Genomic DNA, 22,269 nt, shown 5'->3' with positions numbered 1-22,269 from the left:
AAACCTCCCACTCCGCGACTTGGATGCGGAGGATTCTGGGAACGCCGGAGACGGAAGTTGCTTGTTCTTACGCTGAAGAGTTTGCCGCTGCGGATTTCGCCTCTAGCTTTGTGAATTCGAGTTAAGGGGTCCAGAAACCTTTGGCCAAGATGTATGACGCCGACGAGGGTAGGTGACCACGTAAGGCACGCCTCTTATGAGGCTCGGCGGGGGAACCTGCTGGGATGGAGGACCTGAGCCAGCCACCCCATCCCGGCCGTGGCGCGCGCCCCGCAGCCCAGTTCTCACGCGCTGGGCTTGCTAGCTGTGTAGGCTCGGGAATCCCAGGGATCACGTTCCCGGGTCAGCTCGATTGATTGCTCCCCTGCATGGTCTCCTGTTAAACCTGCTGTCAGCTTCCAGAGCCGACAGCGTGCAAGTGCTTATTAACATTTGGGTGTTTCGGCGTTGGGTTTCGATCCTGGGGTTTGAACTCAGGTCCTCATCTGTGTGACAATCTTACCTACTGAGCCATTTCACCAGACCTAAGAATGTCTCCAGTTTCCATCTCAGGGCCTCTGTGACCCATTTTAATCTGATTTTTGCTGATGCTCCTATGTTAAAACAGCTTTTTCTGAATGGTCTGTTTCTTGATAGAGATAGATGCTTGAGGTCTTATTTAGGTCAGTTGTTGTAATTCACAGAAGGCCAAATGTGGAGGAGGATTATCTTTAAATTGGAGATCAAAAACCAACCAACCAGACAAAACATCAATCACCCACCCAACCCTCATCTACTTCTGTGCTATTCAAAAGTGTTCATGGCTTCCTCCTGCAAACTACTATTCTGCTACATTAATCACTTCCACTTGATTAGTACTTTTTCTTATTACTTATTGTTGTCACGTTCTCCCTGGGTAGTCAAATCCATTCTCCATGTTTGCATTTACCGGATCACTTGAATACATTTTCGTTATTTATTTTTTAAGTTACTTTTGGTTTTTCAAGACAGGGTTTCTGTCTGTCCTGAAACTAGCTCTGTAGACCAGGCTGGCTTTGAACTCAAAGAGATCGGCCTGCCTCTGCCTCCATAGTGCTGGGATAAAGGAGTGCACCACCACCACCCAACCAATTTTCCAAATTTTTGTTTATTTAGATATGGTTTTGACTATGTAGCATACATAGGCTGGCATTGAACTACTGGCCGTTCTCTTACGTTAGTCTCCCCTGTGCTGGGGTTATAGGCATGAGCTGACATGCCCAGCTATATTTCCAATGTAGTTGTTCTGCATACCTAACTCCTATTAGATAACTGAACTATCTCTTAGGATCCCTAAACTCTCTACTATTTGCTCACTCACTTTGTTTATATCCACTTTCTTTTATATACACACACAAAGGAAATATATCTGATACTGATTGAGAATGTGAATGAATGTGTGTGCACCTGCTTGTCTATATGTGTACTTCTGTCTCAGCCTTCTTTGTGCTCTGATTACAGGTGTGTGCCTGGCTTTTTATATCCTCAGTCTTCAAGCTTGCACAGCAAAGCACTTTGTCATCTGACTATCTCTCCAGTGCCCTGCAATGCCTTTTCCTTTCTTAATTAGATTATACTATGTTATCTTCATCATGATTCCTTTTGGACAGGAGCCATCTTTTTTCACTCCTACCAGACTTGCTGACTCATTTTTGCCTGGTTTACTCCTGTGTTCAGTTTTTGGGAAGACTTTATCTTCTTGGGTCCTGGTTAGGAATGTCCATATTACTCTGTCTTTGTTGATTTCAACTTGTTCTGTATTTCCCCAATAGATGATAATCTCTGTGATAGTGCAGCCATCTTGTGAAGGATGAAGACTTCTAGTGCTTGGGCCATAGCAAATGCTCATAGTCAGTAAATGTTTGATGAATGAATGCTCTTCTTGAATTCATTTTCCTATTTTCTTTTACATGACCCTTTCTTAAGACAGCTTCTTACTGTGCAGTCTTAGTTGGCTTGTAGCTTGCTATGAAGGCTGGACTGGTATCCAGCTCCTAGACATCTGCTGCCTCTGTCTCCCAAGAGGTGAGACTAAAGGCATATGCCACCACACCCAGCTTTACAGGACTCTTAAACAGAGATGTCCCTTACACCTTACATTTTATTTATTTATTTATTTATTTATTTATTTATTTATGAGACAGGGCTTCTCTGTAACAGCCCTGGCTGTTCTGGAACTCACTTTGTAGATCAGGCTGGCCTAACTCAAAGAGATCCACCTGCCTTTGCCTCTTGAGTATTAAAGGTGTGCACTACCAATGCCCAGCTGTCTCTTAATATCTTGACTTTGGTCTTCTTTCTCTGCGTATACTTTCCTTATTTCTTACTAATTTGCTGATGATTCCTTCCATTGTAGTATGAAATTTTCTCTCTTGGTATCTGGGATTGACTGCAGGGCCTCGTCCATGCTGTTCAACACTAGCACTGGGCTACATCTCTAGCTCAGTGTGAACGTTTTTTTGAGTATCACCTTCCTTTTAAAAGTATATAAAGAGTGTAATATGCTCAACACAATATGTAGGGCCAACATTATCATTCCCCCTTTTTCTTCTTTGAATTTACTTCTACATGACAGTGATATTAAATACGTCCAAAGCTAGAAACCACTGCTGTTTTACATACCATTGTCTTTTCCATGTCATCCTAGAACATTCCAGAAGCATGTATTAAAATTACTTTGAATGTATATCAGGTTTCTGAGTAGAAAGCTCTTAAGCTCTCTATAATAAATAAATTCAGAATAAAAAAAATAAAAAGTACAACAAACATTTTATCATTGAAGATGGTGCTAAATTTTTAAGGATACATTTTTAAAATTAATGTTGCTGTACAATAGTAATTACTAATTCTTATACATAGGGAGAGGGATAAAGCAGATTTCGTTACCTAAAAAAATTTTCATGGTGGTTGGAGAGATGGTTTAGCAGCTAGTTAAGAGTGCTTGCTGCTTGAGTCTAGAGGACTCAGGTTCGATTCTCTGCACACATATTAGGCAATTCACAGTTCTTTCTAACTACAGCTCAAGGGTATCTAATGCTCACTTTTGGCCTCACATCTTCACACATTGCATGCATGCACACACACATAATTAAAAAAAAAAAAACTTTAAAGAAACGTTTATGGAGGCCTGGGATATAGATTAGTGGTAGAGTACTTGCCTAGCATGTGTGAGACCCTGAATCTACAGCTGTGCACCAGCATGCGTCATTGACTCTCTACCTTGATAGTAGGAGTGTCTTGATCACATAGAAGAACATGAGATGAGAAATATAGTCATGGCAATCTTTGGGAATTATAGTCCATATAGGCAGGACATGTTGGCACATGTTTGTAACCCCAGGACTTGGGAGCAGAGGCAGGAAAATCTCTGTAAGTTTAAGACCAGTCACTTCTACGTAGTGAGTTCCAGACTAGCTAGGCTTTATAATGAGAACCTGCTTCAAAGAAGAAAGCGTGTACATATACATATATGTAGATTGTACATATGTGAACTTTGCATATGTACATATATAAAATGTTGCTGTAATAGACCACCTCAGGGTGTTGCTCAGTTAGTGAAATTCTTTCCTGTCTTTTTATCCTTGCCTCCAGTCTCTGAGGGCCTTATCAGTCAGAGGACTGTGATATATATAGCTCTTGCTTAGCTCTTAGTATGTGGATTTTCTGGAGCAGACAGAGAAATTACAAACTTACAATAAAGCTGAACCTTTGTTAAAAAACTGTATAGGAAGAATATTAATGTGACAGAGGAATATGCATTAATTGTCTGAAACTCTAGGGAAGTGGGATGAAATGACTGCCTTCTGTTTCGCAGAGTGCTAGTTTACTTCCTGGGGGTAAGGTGTGAGCTAGTGGTATCTTATTGCCAATGAGCAGAGCGTTTTGTTTTTGCAGATATGCAATATGATGAAGATGATGATGAAATCACTCCAGATCTGTGGCAAGAAGCATGTTGGATTGTAATCAGGTAACTTTAGAATAAACGGAACATGTTTTGAGTAGATACTGTAAGATTGATGATATCCTGTTACTCTCTTTCTCACAGGTAGATCTCAGCCTTCTCTGCTCTTACTTATGTACTTACCATATGTTAGTTACTTACGGGGCTTGCTTTGTTTTATCCAGAAAGCACTGTGTGCAGCTCTAGATACTGTAGATTGGGCTGGCTTTGAACTTGCAGCACTCTTACTTTAGCTTCCTGAGTGCTGTGATTGTAGGTGTGCATCACTATATCTGGCTGTACTTGTTTATTTAAAATATTTCCATTTTAGAGAAAAGCTAAAGAGCTAATTTATATTCTTCATTGGAGTCCCTAAATACTTACCTTGTACTACATTTTCTTCTTCTTTTTTTTTTTTTTTTTGTTTGTTTCAAGATAGGGTTTCTCTGTATAACAGCCCTGGCTGTCCTGGAACTTACTCTGTAGACCAGGCTGTCCTTGAATTCACAGAGATCCACCTGTCTCTATCTCCTGAGTGCTGGGATTAAAGGCATGTACCATCATACCTGGCTTGTTTTTAGTTTTTTTTTTTTTTTTGTGTGTGTATGTGTTCATATGCCTGTGTGAGTTTATGTGCACCATGTGTGCAGGTGTCCATGGAGGTCAGAAGAGGGCATGAGATTCCCTGTAACTGGAGTTAGAGATGATTGAACCAGGCTTTAATGGAAGAGCTGCCTGTTCTTTACTAGGGAGCTATGTTTCTAGCACCAGGAAGATGGACTCTGTCTCTTCAGCCCCATACATTTATGTTTCAAGGCTTATTTTTCTGCCTCCTTCAATATGAAACAGTTTCTCAGGATGTCTGTTCTTTAAAATAAGAACTCAGGTCTGTCACTTTGTATAGTACTTGTGGGTTGTGGTTTGTCTGATTTTCCTTGTAATTGTATTTGGATGAGTCCTTTGGCAGAGGTATAATGCACTATATTATGTGCACTTAATGTATTGTGATGTTAGTCTAATTCCATGTTTTTAAATTATTATAAATGAGTAAATTCACACATCAAAATTACATTTCAGTCCAAATTCTTACCCATTTCTAAGTGTAATTGAGCTGAAGTAAAACATAGGAAGAATGTTCATATAAAAGCAAGTAAATGATAAAGAAATTCTCTATGTTAGGAAGCTACACGTGTATCTGGATTATCACCACAGTGACAGTCATGTTATATGCCATAACATGGCAATGGGAAATGTTGTAGAGTTTGAATGAAGTGTTTACAAATTGAAACTGCCTTGTAGTCTTTTTTTTTTTAAATTTTTTTTTTTTTTTTTTTTAATTTTTGCCTTTTTTTGAGGGTTTCTCTGTATATCCTTTGCTATCCTGGAACTCTGTAGACCAGGTTGACCTTGAATTTATAGAGATCCATCTGCCTCTTCCTCCTGTGTGCTGGGATTAAAGGCATGCACCACCACCTCTTGGCTATAGTTCTTATGTTGTACTTTAATTATTTTGCCCATCTTTTTTTCCCCCTCCAAAACATAATAATTCTGCAAATAAAATAATCCTGGTCCTATGCAATGATTGGCATATATTGGTTGACATTTCTTTGAGTATTTGTTGAATTGGATTAAATGAAGATGGGGAAATATGCTAGAAAACATACTGAATTGCAACTGATTATGAACTTAATTTCTTCTCAGTTCTTATTTTGATGAAAAAGGTTTGGTCAGACAACAGTTGGATTCCTTTGATGAGTTTATTCAGATGTCTGTTCAGAGAATTGTGGAAGATGCACCACCGATTGACCTGCAGGCTGAAGCCCAGCATGCCAGTGGAGAAGTTGAAGAGCCGGTAAGAAGGTTACATTCATGTGTGGGGTGGGTCTTCGTCCAATCTAGCACACCTCTCACTCAGTAGCGTTTGCAGTGTATGTCAACATCTCCCCTCAGCTCTGGGTTTCATCTAAACTTTAATCTTTAATCTCCCTTCAGATAGTATGTATTTTTTGGTATTAGGATGGACTGTCAGGCTTTGTGTACATTAGGTAAAGACTCCACCCTGAGCTTTATTTCCTTTCTCTTTTAGTTTTTATTTTGTGGCAAGGTCTTGGTAAGTTGCTCAGGTTGGCCTTGAATGGGCTCTGTTGCCAGGCTGGCTTTGAACTCTGTATCTTCCTGCCTCAAGCTTCCTAGTAGCTGGGTTTTATAGGCACTGTACTCCCATAACCTCAATGAAGAAGACATTCAGTATGGGCAACTGAAATAATTGAGCTGGAAATAGTTAGATGACCCACATCTGACCTTCCGATCTGCAGTCTTAACATTGTAAAGAAAAACTGCTGAAGGGACTATTTCTCATTGGCTTATTTATTTAGGGCAAAGTGTCTCTCTCTATAGCTAGAACTAGTTGAACTCATGATCCTCTAGACTGAGATTTTTTGAGTGGTGGGATAACAGATGTGGCACCATGTCCATACTCTTGATTTTTATTTATTGTGTGGAATCATGATTACAATATGAGATCAAAAAGAAAAATTACCCAGGCATAATAACTTTTAATCACTTGATTTTTTTTTCACTTAATATTTTTATTTATACATAGGCATTTTTGAATTATGTATATCACAGCAATGGTATACTCTTACAGTTTTTTTTTCCTTTTTAAAATAGTGTTTTAAAGAAATCCAACATAATAACTGACCATCAACAGTTGCAGAGAAGTAGAGAGGCAGCTGCTGGAGCATGCTGGGCTCTGAGAGACAGGGAGATTGTAAAGCTGCATGAGGTGGTGACAGTCTCAGAAAGAGAGCTAGAGAAAGAAAAGTTATTTCTAGCCAGTCAAGTCCCTTTTCTCTAGATTGTATCCTAAGAGCTGGGCTATTACTCTTACTCTAGTTGGAGCTACTGCCCAGAATTTTGCCTTAAAAGCAAAAGTAAATTGGCTTTTTTAGGGACTGTGCTAGGAAAAGTACTATAATGTGCCTTTTTAAATACCCGGGTCATTTTCTCTTCTCGATCCATGCATAAGTAGAGAGTTAAAAGTTAAACAGTTCTGAGTGCCAGTATGGTAAATACTTCAGGAAGAAGACGTTTCTAAAGCTTGAGTTGACAATGAAGGCAGGAGTAACTTTTCTTAGAAAAGATGACTTAGTTGTTTCCACCCACAGTAAGCATCATATGAAATTTGATATATCTGGTTTTGAGAGGTCTTAGGTAAAGGTGAGATGCAGCCAGATCATCAAAGGCTCTGGAGAAATTGTTGAAGGATTGTCAAAGGAATGTATAATGTACTCATTTAGAAAGGTCACTCTAAATGGTGTAGACTCGAAGTGGAAAGGGTCTGGAGACAAGTGAAAACCTTGGAGTAGCCTATGTGTGAGATATTGTTCCAGGGTGATGGTAGGAATGCTGAGTAGAGGGCCATGTTCCCCTGGTCCACTGACAGTTCCAACTCTCTTTGTCTTTTACTTACTCTAGCTTGGGAGAGGAGTGTTAGTAATAATTCCTACATCAATACCTGCTTAGTCTGTCTCTAACATTTGCTAAACGTTAAAGGTTTTTTTTTTTTTTTTTTTTTTTTTTTTGTGGTAATGGGAATCAGATGGGACTTCACATAGGTCAGGCAAATATTTTACTAGTGACCTGAATTCTTGGCCTTCAAATAAATGTTTCATTGAAATGCTTTTTCCCCTTTATCAGGCTGAGCTGTCGTTAGTGAGATTGGGAGTCGTTTTTATAGAAAGATTTGGGTTTTAAAAGTAGGCCTAATTGAAGAGTTAGGGTCTTTTTTCCCCCCTACTAATGTCCTGTTGATTTGGGAGACATTCTAAATGAGTTTATCCTATATATTTATTTTGTTGTTCTTTGGGCACTATACTTTATCATCAACAAGGAAAGTGTACATGAAAGTGTGTAGATCATTAATAAAAGTTGGTTTTGATTTGTAATACTTTTCTGCACTTGCACATTGCTATCACGTTACAAAAATGTCCTGGCTGACGTTTTCAAGGGCTGAGAAGAGAGGCAAATGCCAGGTCTTTATTAGGCCATGTTCCAAAGTCCTACATTGTGCAGTTTCTGACTGACATGATAAAGTGTTCTTCCATAGGTGAATTTGAAATCATTGATGATTTCAGATCTGGAAAAATCATTGTGTACCTCACAGGCAGGAAAAATAAATGTGGAGTAGCACTAAGACCTATAAAAATAGCAGAATAGTTTGTGGCCATCCTGTCAGTTTGGTTTCATTGTACTGACAACCTCAGCTGGCATCATGTTCCCTGAAGAAGCAGGAGGAAAACACAGGGGAAAATTCTGGAGTTCTCTTTGTAGAAAAGGGTAAAATGCCTCAGTGGAGTTGAAATCAGTTTTGATTTTTTTTTTGAAATAAATTTAGAGAGGATGTCAGTTTTTGTTTACTTGTGGTAAGTGGAGTCTGTCTGAGCCAGACATGGTAATGTATGCCGGGGGTCTCAGCATGTGGGGGAGGAGGCATGAGGACCAGGACATGAAAGCAGCCTTGGATATGTAGTCAAGAGAGATAGCAAGGCCATTCTGAGCTAAAGGAGAACTTTTCTCAACTCCCCCATTCCCAATAAAAAAAGGCTTCTTTGTCTTCTTAAGGAAGCAATCAGTACTAAGAGAACATCTCTGTGGGCTGGAGAGATGAACGGTCTGAGTTCGGTTCCTTGTACTCCTGTTGTCTCATACCCTGTTATGTACCTTAGGTTTCTGCCTAGGCAGCATTCACCTCCAAAGACAATATACTCGTTATCCATAAGTAGAAATTAAAAAACAAAATTTTTTAAAGTCAGGGATTCTTTATGTAGCCCAGGTTGTCCTAGAACTTGCTTTGTAGACCAGGCTGGTATCAAACTCTTGGATGTCTAACTGTTTCTGCCTCCTGAATGCTGGGATTAAAGATGTGTGCCATCATGGCTGGCAAAAAATAATAAAAAAGGACAAACCTCATCACTTTGATGTGGATTTTAACTTTAGAATGTTCTCATGTTAGTAAAATTGATTAATTTTTGTCAGTTTGTAGAATTGCTTCTATTTAAAATGCTTATGTCAGTTAAAATGGAGTCATTAAAACTTTTAATGTTTGTTTTGAGGCAGAATCTTGCTATGTAGCCCAGTCTAGCTTTAAATTGATTCTCCTACCTTGGCCTTCAAGACATACACTAAAACCCTGACCATCAAAACTTCCATGAGGAAGTTTTGTTTAATTTCATATTTTTTGTTTAATTTCAGCCAAGATATTTACTGAAATTTGAACAAATTTACCTCTCCAAACCTACTCATTGGGAAAGAGATGGCGCCCCTTCACCAATGATGCCTAATGAAGCCAGGTTAAGAAATCTCACGTAAGAGATACCTTTTTCTTTGATGGCACCTGATAGAGTAAAATTCAGTAAATGTACCGTAACTGGTTACTTTAGCAAATAACTTATGGGCACCTTTGACCCACTTTTATTTTGAAGGTACTCGGCTCCGCTTTATGTTGATATAACAAAGACGGTCATTAAAGAAGGGGAAGAGCAGCTGCAGACTCAGCACCAGAAAACGTTCATAGGGAAAATCCCAATTATGCTGCGTTCGACCTACTGCCTGCTGAATGGCTTAACAGACCGTGACCTGTGTGAGCTGAACGAGTGTCCTTTGGATCCTGGTGGCTACTTTATTATTAATGGATCAGAAAAGGTACAGTGGCACTAAAGACCATGGCTAACAGTTAAATTACTACAGTTAAATTAAAAGGTGTACATTCCCAGGGGTGGAGATGGTTTAGAGGATAAGAGCATGTGCTACTTTTGCCAAGGATCAGAATTTGGTTCCCCATATCCCTACCCACATGGAGTGGCATAATCAAGTAACTCCACTTCCAGGGATCTGACACCCTCTTCTTCCATGGGTACCTCTGTGTGTGTATATATATATATATATATATATATATATACACACACACACACACACACAAATATAAATATTTACAAAAAGAAAAATGTACACATTCTTACAGTTACACTTTGTGACAGTTGAATTATTTAAGGTGTGACAGCTAAACTTAATGTAGCTAAAACTTTGTGTAGTTGTGCGTAATGTGCACCAGAAATTTGGACAGTCATTGAAGCTTGTATATTTTTGTGAAGTGTGAGCCTATATAACCGATTCAATAACTATGCAGGTTTACTTTTTGCCACATCCGTGAACGATGTTTTGGGTTTCTTGGCTGTAACTTTCTTGCTGTGTCTATAGGTTCTGATAGCTCAAGAGAAAATGGCAACAAACACAGTCTACGTGTTTGCCAAAAAGGATTCCAAATACGCCTATACTGGAGAATGCCGATCGTGTCTGGAGAATTCTTCCCGTCCCACCAGTACCATATGGGTTAGCATGCTGGCAAGAGGAGGACAGGTATGGTATGGCCTGGGATATGTGACTTTTGCACTTATTCCTTTGTGCTTTACTTAATGACTGTTGTACTGAGGATTGAATACAGGGCCTTGTACATTCTAGGCAAATGCTCTGTCTTAATTTGTGTTTGTAATTTACCAGACTATTTTCTTTTTTAGGTTTTAAATTTTTTCTTTTTTTTTTTTTAACCCTTGAGTCATATCTCCAGCTCCAATAGATCATTTTATTAATGAATTTTTTTGTTTGTTTGTTTTTTGTTTTAAATTACATTTACGGGACTGGAGAGATGGCTCAGCGGTTAGGAGTACTGGCTGCTCTTCCAGAGGTCCTGAGTTCAATTCCTAGCAACCACATGGTGGCTCACAACCATCTATAGTGAGATCTGATGCATTTTTCTGGCATAAAGGTGTGCATGCAGATAGAGCATTGGTATCTATAAAATAAGTAAGTCTCTTAAAAAAGTACATTTGTTAAGTGTGTGTATGTACGTGTGCACACATGCCACAGTGCATGTTTGAGAATTTGGATGGATAATCAGTGTCCCCTTCAATTTTCATGCGAGACCTGTTTTAGATGAGACAATTTTGGGTTTGTGGTAAGTGTATGATAAAAGGATTGTTTTTTAATCTGCTTGTCCTGAAGTAAAATTTGTATGTGTGTGTGCATGTGTGCGTGTGTATGTGTGTGCATGTATGTGTGCATGTTTTTGTGGAGGCTGGAAAACAACCTTGAGTGTCATTCCTGAGAAGCCCTCCACTTTGGTTTTTGTGACGATCTCCTGGAGCTGGAGCTCTCTGAGTAGCCGCAGGGATCCCTCTGTCTCTGCCTTCCCCATCCTGGAGATTACAAGTGGAAGCCCCATGCAGCCTATTTTGAAATTTGTATTTGTGTTTTGCTTGCATGTGTGTCTGTGCCACATGTGTGCTGTACTCATAGAGGCCACAAGAGGATTTTGGGGTCCCTGAGGCTGGAGTTACAGATGTTTATGAACTGCCATGTGGGTTCTGGGTCTCAAACCTGGGTCCTTTGAAAGGTCAGTGCTGCTGACCCATAAACAGCTTTTTAAGTGGGTTCTGGGGATGGAACCCAGACCTTCACACTTGCTGTAGCAGATACTTCACCGACGGAGGCATCTTCTCAGTCCACTAAAGTGCAATTAAAAAAAAATTAAACGTATTTTATTATGTGTGTGGGTGCCTGCATGAGTGTTTCTGTACTACATGCATACCTGGTGTCCAGGGAGGCCAGAAGAGGGCATTGGGTTTCCTGGAACTGAGTTAAAGATGGTTGGGTATTGGGAATTGAACCTGGGTCCTCTGGTAGAACAGCCAGCACTCTTACCTGCTGAGTCATCTCTCCAGTCACTAAAACCAATTTTAAAATATCCTGTAGGGGGGCAGTGGCCGTGTGTCACAGCGCATATGTGGGGGCCAGAGGACAGCTTTGTGGAGCTGGCTCTCTTTCACCTTTTTTGTGGATTCTGATTACTGAACTCAGGTCTCCAGGCTAGTGTGGCAAAATGCCTTTACTGTTTGACCCATCCTGATGATGATATAAATAACTGACTGAATGGAATTTTAGATGTCCAAGTAGAAACACCCAGATAGCAGTTAGAGAGACAAAGGCTGGAGGTGTAGCTTAAGGCTCAAGTTGAAGATTGGGTGTGATATCTAAGCATTGTTCCTGGATGGATGTGGGAGATGGAGTAAGCTGTCAGTGGAAGGAGTTCTGAAGTGGGAAATGACAGTGGAATTTTGATTGAAATTATGAGGTCAAGAGGAGGCAGAATGAATCAGAAGCAGAGAAATACGGCCACAACTGGAAACCATGACTGCTAGCATGTTCTAGTAACTTCTTTGGGGTTTGTATGTAAATATAGTTCAAGAGGAAGAAACTAGAGAAGAGATGCTTACATGTGAGAGGCTGTTCATTTAGAAGCTGTCCTAATAGATGAGCTCTGATTTCATATATACTTTTCATTCTGTGCTTAGCTTTTCCATATTTGTCATTTTATACTCTTTTCTTTTTAACCCATCCTGTTTTGAGAAAGGTTCTCTATGTAGTAGTCCTGGTGGTCCAGGAACTCTCAGAGATCTACCTTTCTGCTTCTGGTTGCTGGGATTAAAGATGTTTGTACAATGACCAACACTCCTTAATCTATTTCTTTTATGTATATAAGCATTTGTTCTGTTGTGTTTGTATGTACACATATGCATTGCTAGTATTCAGAGATCAGGAGAATGCATTGGATCATTTAGAACTGAAGTTAAAGATGGTCGTGAGTTCCCATGTGGACCTGAACCTGGGTCCTTTATAGGAGCAGCAAGTGCTCTTAGCCACCAGACAATTTCTCCAGCACTCTCACAATCTACTTTTGATTCCTTTCCTACTGTGGACAGGGATGGCAAGGTAACAGTTGTTTTTTTATTCTCTGGCAGCCAAAAGTCATTTCCAAATGTGGTATTTGGTAGTTTTTAGAGAATCTTGGCATAGTAGAGAATGGAAGTTCTCTTAGATTTAAATGATAAGGTTGTTCATAAAATCAGTAAACCTTAATCTCAGTACTTCAGAGGCACAGGCAGGTAGAACATTTGAATTCTAGGCCAGCTGGCTTACATAGTGAGACCCTGTCTCAAAAAACCAAAAACTTATCTATAAGCCTGTTTCGATGGTTTGTAAAAGAAGCTTTAGGATAATGGATAGACATGCTTCTTTTGAAATATGTGACATGTATACTAAATGGGCCATTTGCTATTTTTTGTTTCTCTGAGCTCTTGTATGTCCATGTTCTGATATCATTTATTCCTTTTCTAGGGTGCAAAGAAGAGTGCCATTGGTCAGCGCATCGTGGCAACTTTACCATACATCAAGCAAGAAGTTCCCATCATAATTGTGTTCAGAGCTTTAGGCTTTGTGTCTGATAGAGATATTTTAGAACATATCATTTACGACTTTGAAGATCCAGAGATGATGGAAATGGTAATGAGAAAGCAAATGTGTGTTGTCTGTAAGAAGTGTAGAGACACTGATTGTTACCAACCTTAAAGCACCACATATGCTCTTAGGAGCAATTTGCCTGTCACACACAAGGGGTGTTTATAGTGTAGTGAAAGCTCAGCTTGGCCTGAGTCTCTTCCTGACAGTTCTATGAAAGAGACATGAAAGGTGGAGGCAGCTGGGTGCATGACAGCGACATGAAGAAGCGGCAGAGAGGAAACTGAAAGGCTGCTAGGCTGCTACAGTTCAGTAAAAATGGAAAATGACTAGTTGATAGTTTTTTTTTATTATTATTATTTTTATCTTACATATCGATCCCAGTTCCCCCTCCCTCCCTCCCTCTTTCCTTCTCTCCCATCCTCCTATGCCCCCTGACCACCCTCCCCTCCCACCCCAAACCCCCACTCCACATGTAGGGTGATGCCTTCCAGGAGGTGTCATCTAAATCTGTCAAGTCATGTGGAGTAGGGACTAGGCCCTCCCTCCTGCCTCTAGGTTAAGGGAGTATCCCTCCATGGGGAAAGTGCTCCCAAAGTCCTTTTGTGCACCAGGGATACATCCTGGTTCCACTGTCAGAGGTCCCTTAGACTGCCCAGGCCTTCTAACTGAGACTCATGTTCAGGGGGCCTGAGTCAGTCCCATGCTGGATTCCCAGCTATCATTTTGGGGGCCCATTAGCTCCTCCTTGTTCAGGTCAGCTGATTCTGTGGGTTTCTGTAGCTGGTCTTGTCCTCTCTCTCTCTCTGCATCTGGATTCTAGTTTGTCTTTGTTTAGTTGCGGCTGTCCATGTCTATTTCCATCAGCTACTAGATGGCTCTGTGGTGGCGGATAAGTTAGGTTTTTTAACCTTTTATTTGAAAGGTTCTCTAACTTTTAGGGATGATACTGCTAGCTAGGACTTGCTTTACTTAGATTCAGTTGGTTTGTAACATTTTCTGTCATATTTTTTTTTCTGGACCATTTGAGAATAAGCTGTAGATGTCATGCTTTTTTAGTGCAGTGTTTATTTCCTAGGAAACAGAACATTCATTGATATAATCATAGTGTAATTACTTTTTGTTTTGTTTCACAAGACAAGATTTCTGAGTAGCAGTCCTGGCTGTCCTGGAACTTGCTTTTTTAGACCAGGCTGGCCTTGAATTCATAGAGGTCTGCCTGCCTCTGTCCCCCGAATGCTGGGTTTAAAGGTGTGCTTCACAAACGCTGGGCTAATTTCTTGATTTTAGTAAGTATACTGTGTTGGACAGTGATGGCGGACACCTTTAATCCCAGCACTCGCGGGAGGCAGAGGCAGACAGATCTCTGTAAGTTTGATGCTAGCGTGGTCTACAGAGCTAGTTCCAGGACAGTCTCCAAAGCCACAGAGAAACCCTGTCTCAAAAAACAAAACAAAACAAAAAACAAACAAACAAAAAAAGAAATTAAAAAATAAATGAAGCTGTCAGGATGACTCAGCAGATAAAGCTCTTACCACACAAGCATGACAACTTTGCTTCAGTACCCATGACACACATAAATATGGATAAGAGACCAGCTCCACAGAGTAGTTCCCAGCCTCCGCATCACACACCAGTAATAATAATCATAGTGATATTAGGGTTAGCAGATGGGTCAGTAAGTGAAGCTCCCTGCCACCAAACCTGTCTCAGCGAAGTAACAGAACTCACTTTAAGTGGTTTTTGAAAATTGTTGTCTGTTCTTTTAGTTCTTATGAAATATAGGCTGATTATTACAGACCAATGAATCCAATATTCACTGAGAATGCATGTTATGCCTAATCTTCAAAACCCAATAACCTTAAACGAGTAACTTTATAATAATAGTGGTACCAGATTTCTTTTAAAAAATGATTGCTTGACCCACCATGTATCTGTGGGAATTTTGTTGTTTTTTGTTTGAGGCAGGGTCTCATTTTTTAGCTCAGGTTTGCCAAATCTCACTACGTATACCAGGCTGTCAGTCTTCTTGACTGTCTCTGCAGTGCTGGGACCGCAGGTATGTGCCACCATGTCTGGCCTTGACTGGTTTATGTGGCTTTTTTTCTGACCTTTGATATCATAATTATTTGTATGTTTAGAACTGTGGGTGAATGAGAAAACACATAAGTCACACTCTAGAAAAGCATTTCCATATACATGTAAAATACATGACTGAGGGGTAATTACGGCTACCATAATACTTAGTGCTTCTCCTGATTTCTTCTGATTATGAGACTGCTACACTGCGATAAAGAGGGCCCTTACTCTGATTTCTTATGCCCACTATTATGTACAATTAGAAATTGAAAGTTTTTAAATTGGGTTAGTAATAAGGAAAAAATTTTAATAATCTACTTTTATTTTATTATGTATTGGTGTTCTGCCTGCATGTTTGTCTATGTGAGGGTTTCAGAAGCCCTGGAACTGGAGTTACAGCAGCCAGTGCTCTTAACTACTCAGCTGTTTTTCCAGCTCCAGGAAAAGTGTTTCTTTTTGGGGTGGGCGGGACTAGGGGTGCTGGAGATTAAACATAGGTCCTCATATGCTAGGCAAGCTCAGACAGTGAGTTACAGCCCTAGCAAGAATTATTTTATCTAACCCTTTCCTTGATGGGGAAACTATTAACTTGATTGCTCAGAGGCCATAGATAGTGGCAAGAATGGAATATGGGTCTGTTTAGCAGTGCCATGTTAAAATAGTCTCCTTTTCAATATAGTGAGTGATGCCATTTAGAAGTTAAATGTTTCTTGCTGCAAATACTGAAAAGGAAATCATTCATTTGTAGCTCTGCAAATTTTAATTGCACTGTGTAACTTCTAAATATGTTTGAAATATCTAGAAGAAATGTTTTATTTTTGGTTTTAAACCATTGGTCATTAAAATATGAAAAGCAAAATACTTTTAAATTTGTGGAATTCCTTGTATTTTTTTGAGAAAGTGAATCGCTTACATTGGGTGGATTTTGACAGATACTTCTGTATCTCTGAGGAACCTTCTAGGTCTGAAATGTTGTGATTTCTTGACTTGTTTCACATGTCAATAAAATCACTTTAGTTAAAAATATAGATCTGAAAAATGTTAACTATAATTTATTTGCTAGGTTAAACCATCTCTCGATGAAGCATTTGTCATCCAAGAACAGAATGTTGCCTTGAACTTCATTGGTTCAAGAGGAGCAAAGCCTGGTGTTACTAAGGAGAAAAGAATTAAATATGCAAAAGAAGTCTTGCAGAAAGAAATGCTGCCTCATGTTGGTGTCAGTGATTTCTGTGAGACCAAAAAGGCCTATTTCTTGGGGTAAGTTAAATTTTGCTGTTTGAAGATCTTTGCTGAGTTACAATTGAGATAAAGTGGTTTTTCTTAAAGCTAAGGATGTTATAAGTTGTGTTTTGAGATATGTCAAGAAAAGCCAAAAATTAAGTGTTTTCATTTTCTTCTCTAGGTATATGGTTCATAGGTTACTTCTAGCAGCTTTGGGTAGAAGAGAACTAGATGACAGAGATCACTATGGAAACAAAAGATTGGATCTTGCTGGGCCTCTACTTGCATTCTTATTTAGAGGGTAAGCAATTACAGAATGACGATGCATAAGTAGAGAGAATTCATTAGTGTACTAAGGGTCTTCCTTAGTGTCCCAGAGTGTCTCTCATGGTCTGCTTATACATGGATGCTATAGACTTAAACTCATGTCCTTATGCTTTCACAGATACTTTACTAACTGACATTTCCTCAGATGCCTAGTCGGTATATTTTAGCCTATTTTTGATCATTGCCTCACTAAAAACTTAATTCTGTAAGCACTTTGTCTTAATTGTTTTCTACTACATGTATATATAGGATATATAAACCTAAAAAGAGTGATAACAACTTACCCTGCCACGCCTTTTTGTGGGTGGTATTGTCTGTTGAACATACATGTCTTGTGGACTTTTCCATGTTTACAATAGCACTGTCTTATTTGATAGAATGTTCAAGAATTTGCTGAAAGAAGTGCGAATCTATGCACAGAAGTTTATTGATCGTGGAAAGGACTTTAACTTGGAGCTGGCAATTAAAACACGGATCATATCTGATGGGCTAAAATACTCTTTAGCCACTGGGAACTGGGGGGACCAGAAGAAGGCTCATCAAGCCAGAGCTGGAGTGTCCCAGGTGAGGAAGCCATGGGAAAGAGTTACAGGGATGGCAGTTTTCATTTCATTGAACATAAATGATTTTGTTTTTGTTTTCCTTGGTCAGGTGTAAAATTCACTAGGGGTTTTTGAATAATGAGATAAAGTTTCTCTTAAATTACCTCCATCATCATTCTAGAGTTAAGTTTTTGGCTTACAATTTAGAAACTCAAGAGAGTAAACTAGAATAGTTGTTTGTGATTTGAGAAAGTCTGAAACCAGCGGCATTTTGATAGGGCAGGGGAAATAACAGGGTCTTGATATACTGCCCAGGCCAGCCTCAAACTAGTGTTGCTCTTGACTTACCCTCTAGAATCCTGGGATTACAGCTCATGTTGACAAAATTTTTGTTGTAAAAGCTCCATTTTAGAAACTAACTCAGAAAACTTTTAGGTATGCCCTTTATTTGTTTGAAAATACATTTCTTAAAGTAGTGGCAACTCATACTGATAGCACCCTGGTGGCTGGAGGCTTCAAGTTTGAGGCTAGCCTGTGCTACAGAGTGAGATCCCTCTGTGTCAGAAGACAAAAAGTAGTTCTTCCAGTATTTCTCTGTTCCTTAAAAATCATGTTTTATTTCTTTTCATTTTTGCTTTTGTTTTTTTTTTTTAAAGACAAGTTTTCTTCATGTAGTCCTGGTTGTCCTGAAACTTGCTCTATAGACCAGGCTGGCCTTGAACTCGAGTTCCACTTGCCTCTCCCTCCTTAGTGCTGGGATTAAAGGTTACGACTGCCCGGCTTTTATTTACATGCGTACGTGTGTGTGTGTGTGTGTGTGTGCATTTGCATGTGTGCGTGTGTGCCTGTGAGTTCCTATGCAGCATGTGCATACAGCAGCCTACTGAACTCAGGAGAGGCATTGACGAGAAGGTGGTTGAGCCACCATGTAGGTGCTTGTAATGGAACCCAGGTCCTCTGCGAGAGCAGTGCATGCTCTTAAGTGCTGAGGCATCTATCCAGGCCCAAATGTACATATACATGTATATTTTTGGACATACTGGAGTTTGAACCTAGGATCTTATACATGGTAGGCAGGGGTTCTGCCACTGAGCTATACATACTCCAGCCCTTATTTCTATAATCAGTTGCATATATAATGAATATAATACCTATTCACAGATAGAGTAGTACGGGAAAGCTATTGAGGTAGGGTTTCATATAACTCAGGCTGTCTTCAAACTTGCTGTGTAGCTAAAGGTAACATTGAATTTCTGATCCTTTTGTCTTTACCATCCAAGTGCTAGGATACATAGCACTGTGTTCCCTGTATGAGGTAGATTGAACCCAGAGGTAGATGAATGCTAGGCAAGCATGTTACCATCCAAGCTGTGTTCTCTAGGGAAAGACTTAAATTTCTTTTAAAATTAGATTTTAAATAGAGGAACACACACACCAGGTGCAGTGCATGGTGATGGTTGGATGACAATGTGTGGGGGTCTTATCTTTAACCCTGTGGGAGGTGCTCACCTTTTTTTTACCACTGGCCCACATAGAAAGGCTTTTGTAAAAACTCACTGAGCATTTAGCTTTCGTAGAATTAGTTTTTGGAGATGAGGTTTCCCTAGTAGGATGGGCTGACCTTAAACATGGACATTCTCCTGTTTCTGCTCCCAAGTGTTGTGGTTATAGGTGTGTACCCCCCAGGCCTAGTTTACATATTTTCATAATTTCTTAAACTAGCATTATCAATATTACCAGATTGATTTGCCATTCAGATTAAGTTCCTAATTCCTAGAAACGTGGATCCTTTAAGAGGCTGCTAGTAGCTAAGTTCAGTTTGTAGAGGTTTTTCATTCAGTAAGGATTTATTTAGTATACTTGTAATTCTGGGTTCACAACATGAGTTAGATACTATCCCAGCCCTCTAGGAGGTCATCAGTATCCACCAAGGAAACAGATTCATGTATACATAGCTCTTTAGATAGCCTGAGTTAGAGTGTGATAAATGCTACATCATAAATTCAGCTCAGTGAATTGCTGTTGCCCTTGTGATATGCCAGGTACCAGCTCATTAAAGATTCAGAGATGGATAAAACAAGATCTATTATCTCCAGCAGTTTACTGTTTCCACTTGCCAATAAACATAATTAAAAGAAGGCTCTATAAGTATTAAAGCAAGTTATATGCAACTACTCTGGGAATGCTGACAAAAGATATTCATTGAGCCTAAGAGGTGAAGAGGCTCAGTGTTGAAGCACATTGTGAAATGAGGAGGGCAGAAACAAGCAGCTCACAAAGAAGTTGCAGCAAAGCATCTTAACATCCTGAATGAAATGAAGAGACAGCAAGAGTGTATGTTTGGGGAGCTAGAGTGGTATATGTTTGGGGAGCAAGAGCAATTCAGGACTTGTAAATCAAGTGGAAGGTTAGGAAAGCCCATTGGAGAGGTGAGGGTGGAAGTAGGGGTGACATTATTATTGTCTTCTGGGTATGTCTGCAGAATTAGCTGTATGTAGAAAAAGTGACAGGAAGATTGTTCAGTAGAGTAGGTGAGAAATAATTGGGATCTGGATTATAGCAGTTTTACATTGATAGAGTAAATTCTGAGATATATTGAGAAAGTATCTTTTAAAATTTTATTTTTATTTGTGTGTGTACCTACCTGTAAAAGTCAGAAGATGGGGCCAGGTTCTCTGGTGCTAGGGTTATAGGCATCCTGTGCCCTGTGACATTGGTGCTGATAGAAAGCATTCTTGACCACTGAACTGTCTTTCCAGCCCCACATGTAAATTTTGTAAGACATTGTGATCCATTAATTGAATGGTAGAAAACTTAGGGGTAGGGTTCAGATAGTTTTTAGTGAGTGGTAACAATTAATTAGGCAGAGCAAGGTCATGAAACACTTCCGTTCTGTTGGTGGTATTGTGGGCCAAGGCGTGGGGGAGGCTGTGTGGCTTTCCTGCTCAGAAGACTGCCGGGGAAAGATGTTTGGAACTTTACTGTGAATGTGTCATAAAACATGATTTTTGTAGGCAGTGGCGGTTTGTTTACTACCTCTTGAATGGATGAGTGATGTAGATGCATCTGTTTCAGTAATTCGGGACACTGAGGAAGAAAGTTTAGAGATGCTAGCAACACAAGTGCAAGGAAAGGGCCTGTATTACTTTGCTTCATGTCTTAGAAGTATTTGCATCTGTCAATTCAAAGGCCTCAGCCTGGAGAAAGTGCTGGAATTAATACTGACTTAATGGTGTCTTCTATGATCAAAGGAGTATGAATTGACAGCATATACTTTAACCTTATTAGTAGCTAACACATATTAACTAGTGTCCTAGGACAACTTGTGTCCAGCACAGAATAAAATAATTGACAAAAGTATATTGGGGTCAGTGAGATAGCTTGCCGGGTGAAGATACTTGCTACCTAATCTGGTAGCTGCATTTGATCCCTGGGGCCCATATAGTGGAAGGAGGGAGTTGACTTCTGCAAGTTGTCCTCTCACTGCCACGTTTACTTCCTCCTACCCAATTAATGTGATTAAAAGATAAATCACATTATTTCAGTGTTTATGTGGTTTCTTAGAACTGTGTATCACATGTGTGCTATCTCTGCTAAAATTAAGAGTAATTAAGTTATGGATGTAAACGAGATTATTCAAGAAAAGATTAAAGACAAAAATATTCAGGGGCTTATAAAAAAATAGAACTTTGGCTCACTGTGGTCTGGGATTATGGGTTTACTCAGATTTTAAAGATTTGCTCCTTTGTTTTTTAGGTGTTAAACCGCCTGACATTTGCATCTACTCTTTCTCACCTGCGTCGTTTAAATTCTCCCATCGGCAGAGATGGCAAGCTAGCGAAGCCAAGACAGTTGCATAATACGTTGTGGGGAATGGTGTGTCCTGCTGAGACCCCAGAGGTAATACATTAAGGTTAATGCTCAGTTTGAAAGTTTGCTGACCAAACACAGTAGTCGATGGAGGCAGGAGAGACATTTTCCTTAGTGGTGTAACCACAGGTGAAGTGCACATGGGCACATGGTTCTGTAAGTGGCCCTGCTTGAGCTCGGTGGTCACCCCAAGCTAAAGGACAAGTAGTTTTTTAGTTGGAAAGAAGAAGGGGATTAGTAGTGAGAGGAAGGCAAGAGCGGAGAATGGGGATTGAATATGATCAAAATACATGATGGAGGGGCTAGAGAGATGGCGCAGAGGTCCGGAGTGTACACTTCTCTGGCAGAGATTTGAGTTTGGTTCCTAGCACCCATGTCATGCAGCTCACAACTGCCTGTTACTTAATCTTCAGGTGTGTACATCCCAACCCTGAATTAAAAATAAAAATCTTTAAAAAATGTAGATCTTTTACATGTATGAAAATGTCATAATAAAAAGTATAATTTATACATGCTAAAAAAGCAATTTTTAAAACAGTAATTATGTCATAACTACCTCAAATTTTTTATTTAACTATGCATCATGGTTTAAATCAAGATTTTTTTGGTAATCTTTTACTTAGAAAGTTAACTGTGTACCTTGAAGCCAAATTGAAAGTAAAATGTTGTAGAAAACAGTTTGGATAGGCATGTACGATAATAATTTTGTTGCATATTCCTTAGGGTCATGCTGTAGGACTTGTGAAGAATTTAGCCCTGATGGCTTATATTTCAGTAGGATCCCAACCTTCTCCAATTTTGGAATTTTTAGAAGAATGGAGCATGGAAAATTTAGAAGAAATTTCTCCTGCAGCTATTGCTGAGTGTGTACAGATGAGTTTTCTCTTTAAACTGCAGTTAATTGTTAAGCTACAATTC

At 39.6% G+C, this 22,269-nt stretch overlaps 1 protein-coding gene across 1 annotated transcript in view; it reads left to right on the top strand.

Moving 5' to 3' along the window:
* The first annotated feature begins 18 nt into the window (after positions 1–18).
* Polr2b (RNA polymerase II subunit B) overlaps positions 19–22,269 on the top strand; it is a 39,102-nt gene continuing 16,851 nt past the window's right edge. The window contains exons 1-12 of the mRNA XM_051198395.1: positions 19–168; positions 3,913–3,985; positions 5,660–5,810; positions 9,212–9,324; positions 9,442–9,661; positions 10,217–10,375; positions 13,190–13,354; positions 16,452–16,648; positions 16,794–16,913; positions 17,317–17,503; positions 21,238–21,381; positions 22,075–22,214. Of these exons, the coding sequence (XP_051054352.1) occupies positions 150–168; positions 3,913–3,985; positions 5,660–5,810; positions 9,212–9,324; positions 9,442–9,661; positions 10,217–10,375; positions 13,190–13,354; positions 16,452–16,648; positions 16,794–16,913; positions 17,317–17,503; positions 21,238–21,381; positions 22,075–22,214 (1,688 nt within the window). The 5' untranslated portion in view covers positions 19–149. The remainder of the gene's footprint in view (positions 169–3,912; positions 3,986–5,659; positions 5,811–9,211; positions 9,325–9,441; positions 9,662–10,216; positions 10,376–13,189; positions 13,355–16,451; positions 16,649–16,793; positions 16,914–17,316; positions 17,504–21,237; positions 21,382–22,074; positions 22,215–22,269) is intronic.

This window comes from Phodopus roborovskii, unplaced genomic scaffold (assembly GCF_943737965.1).
Source record: "Phodopus roborovskii unplaced genomic scaffold, PHOROB, whole genome shotgun sequence".
Lineage (NCBI taxonomy): Eukaryota > Metazoa > Chordata > Mammalia > Rodentia > Cricetidae > Phodopus > Phodopus roborovskii.
The sequence above is the reverse complement of the archived record's forward strand: the minus strand, read 5'-3'. Positions and strand labels throughout refer to the sequence as shown.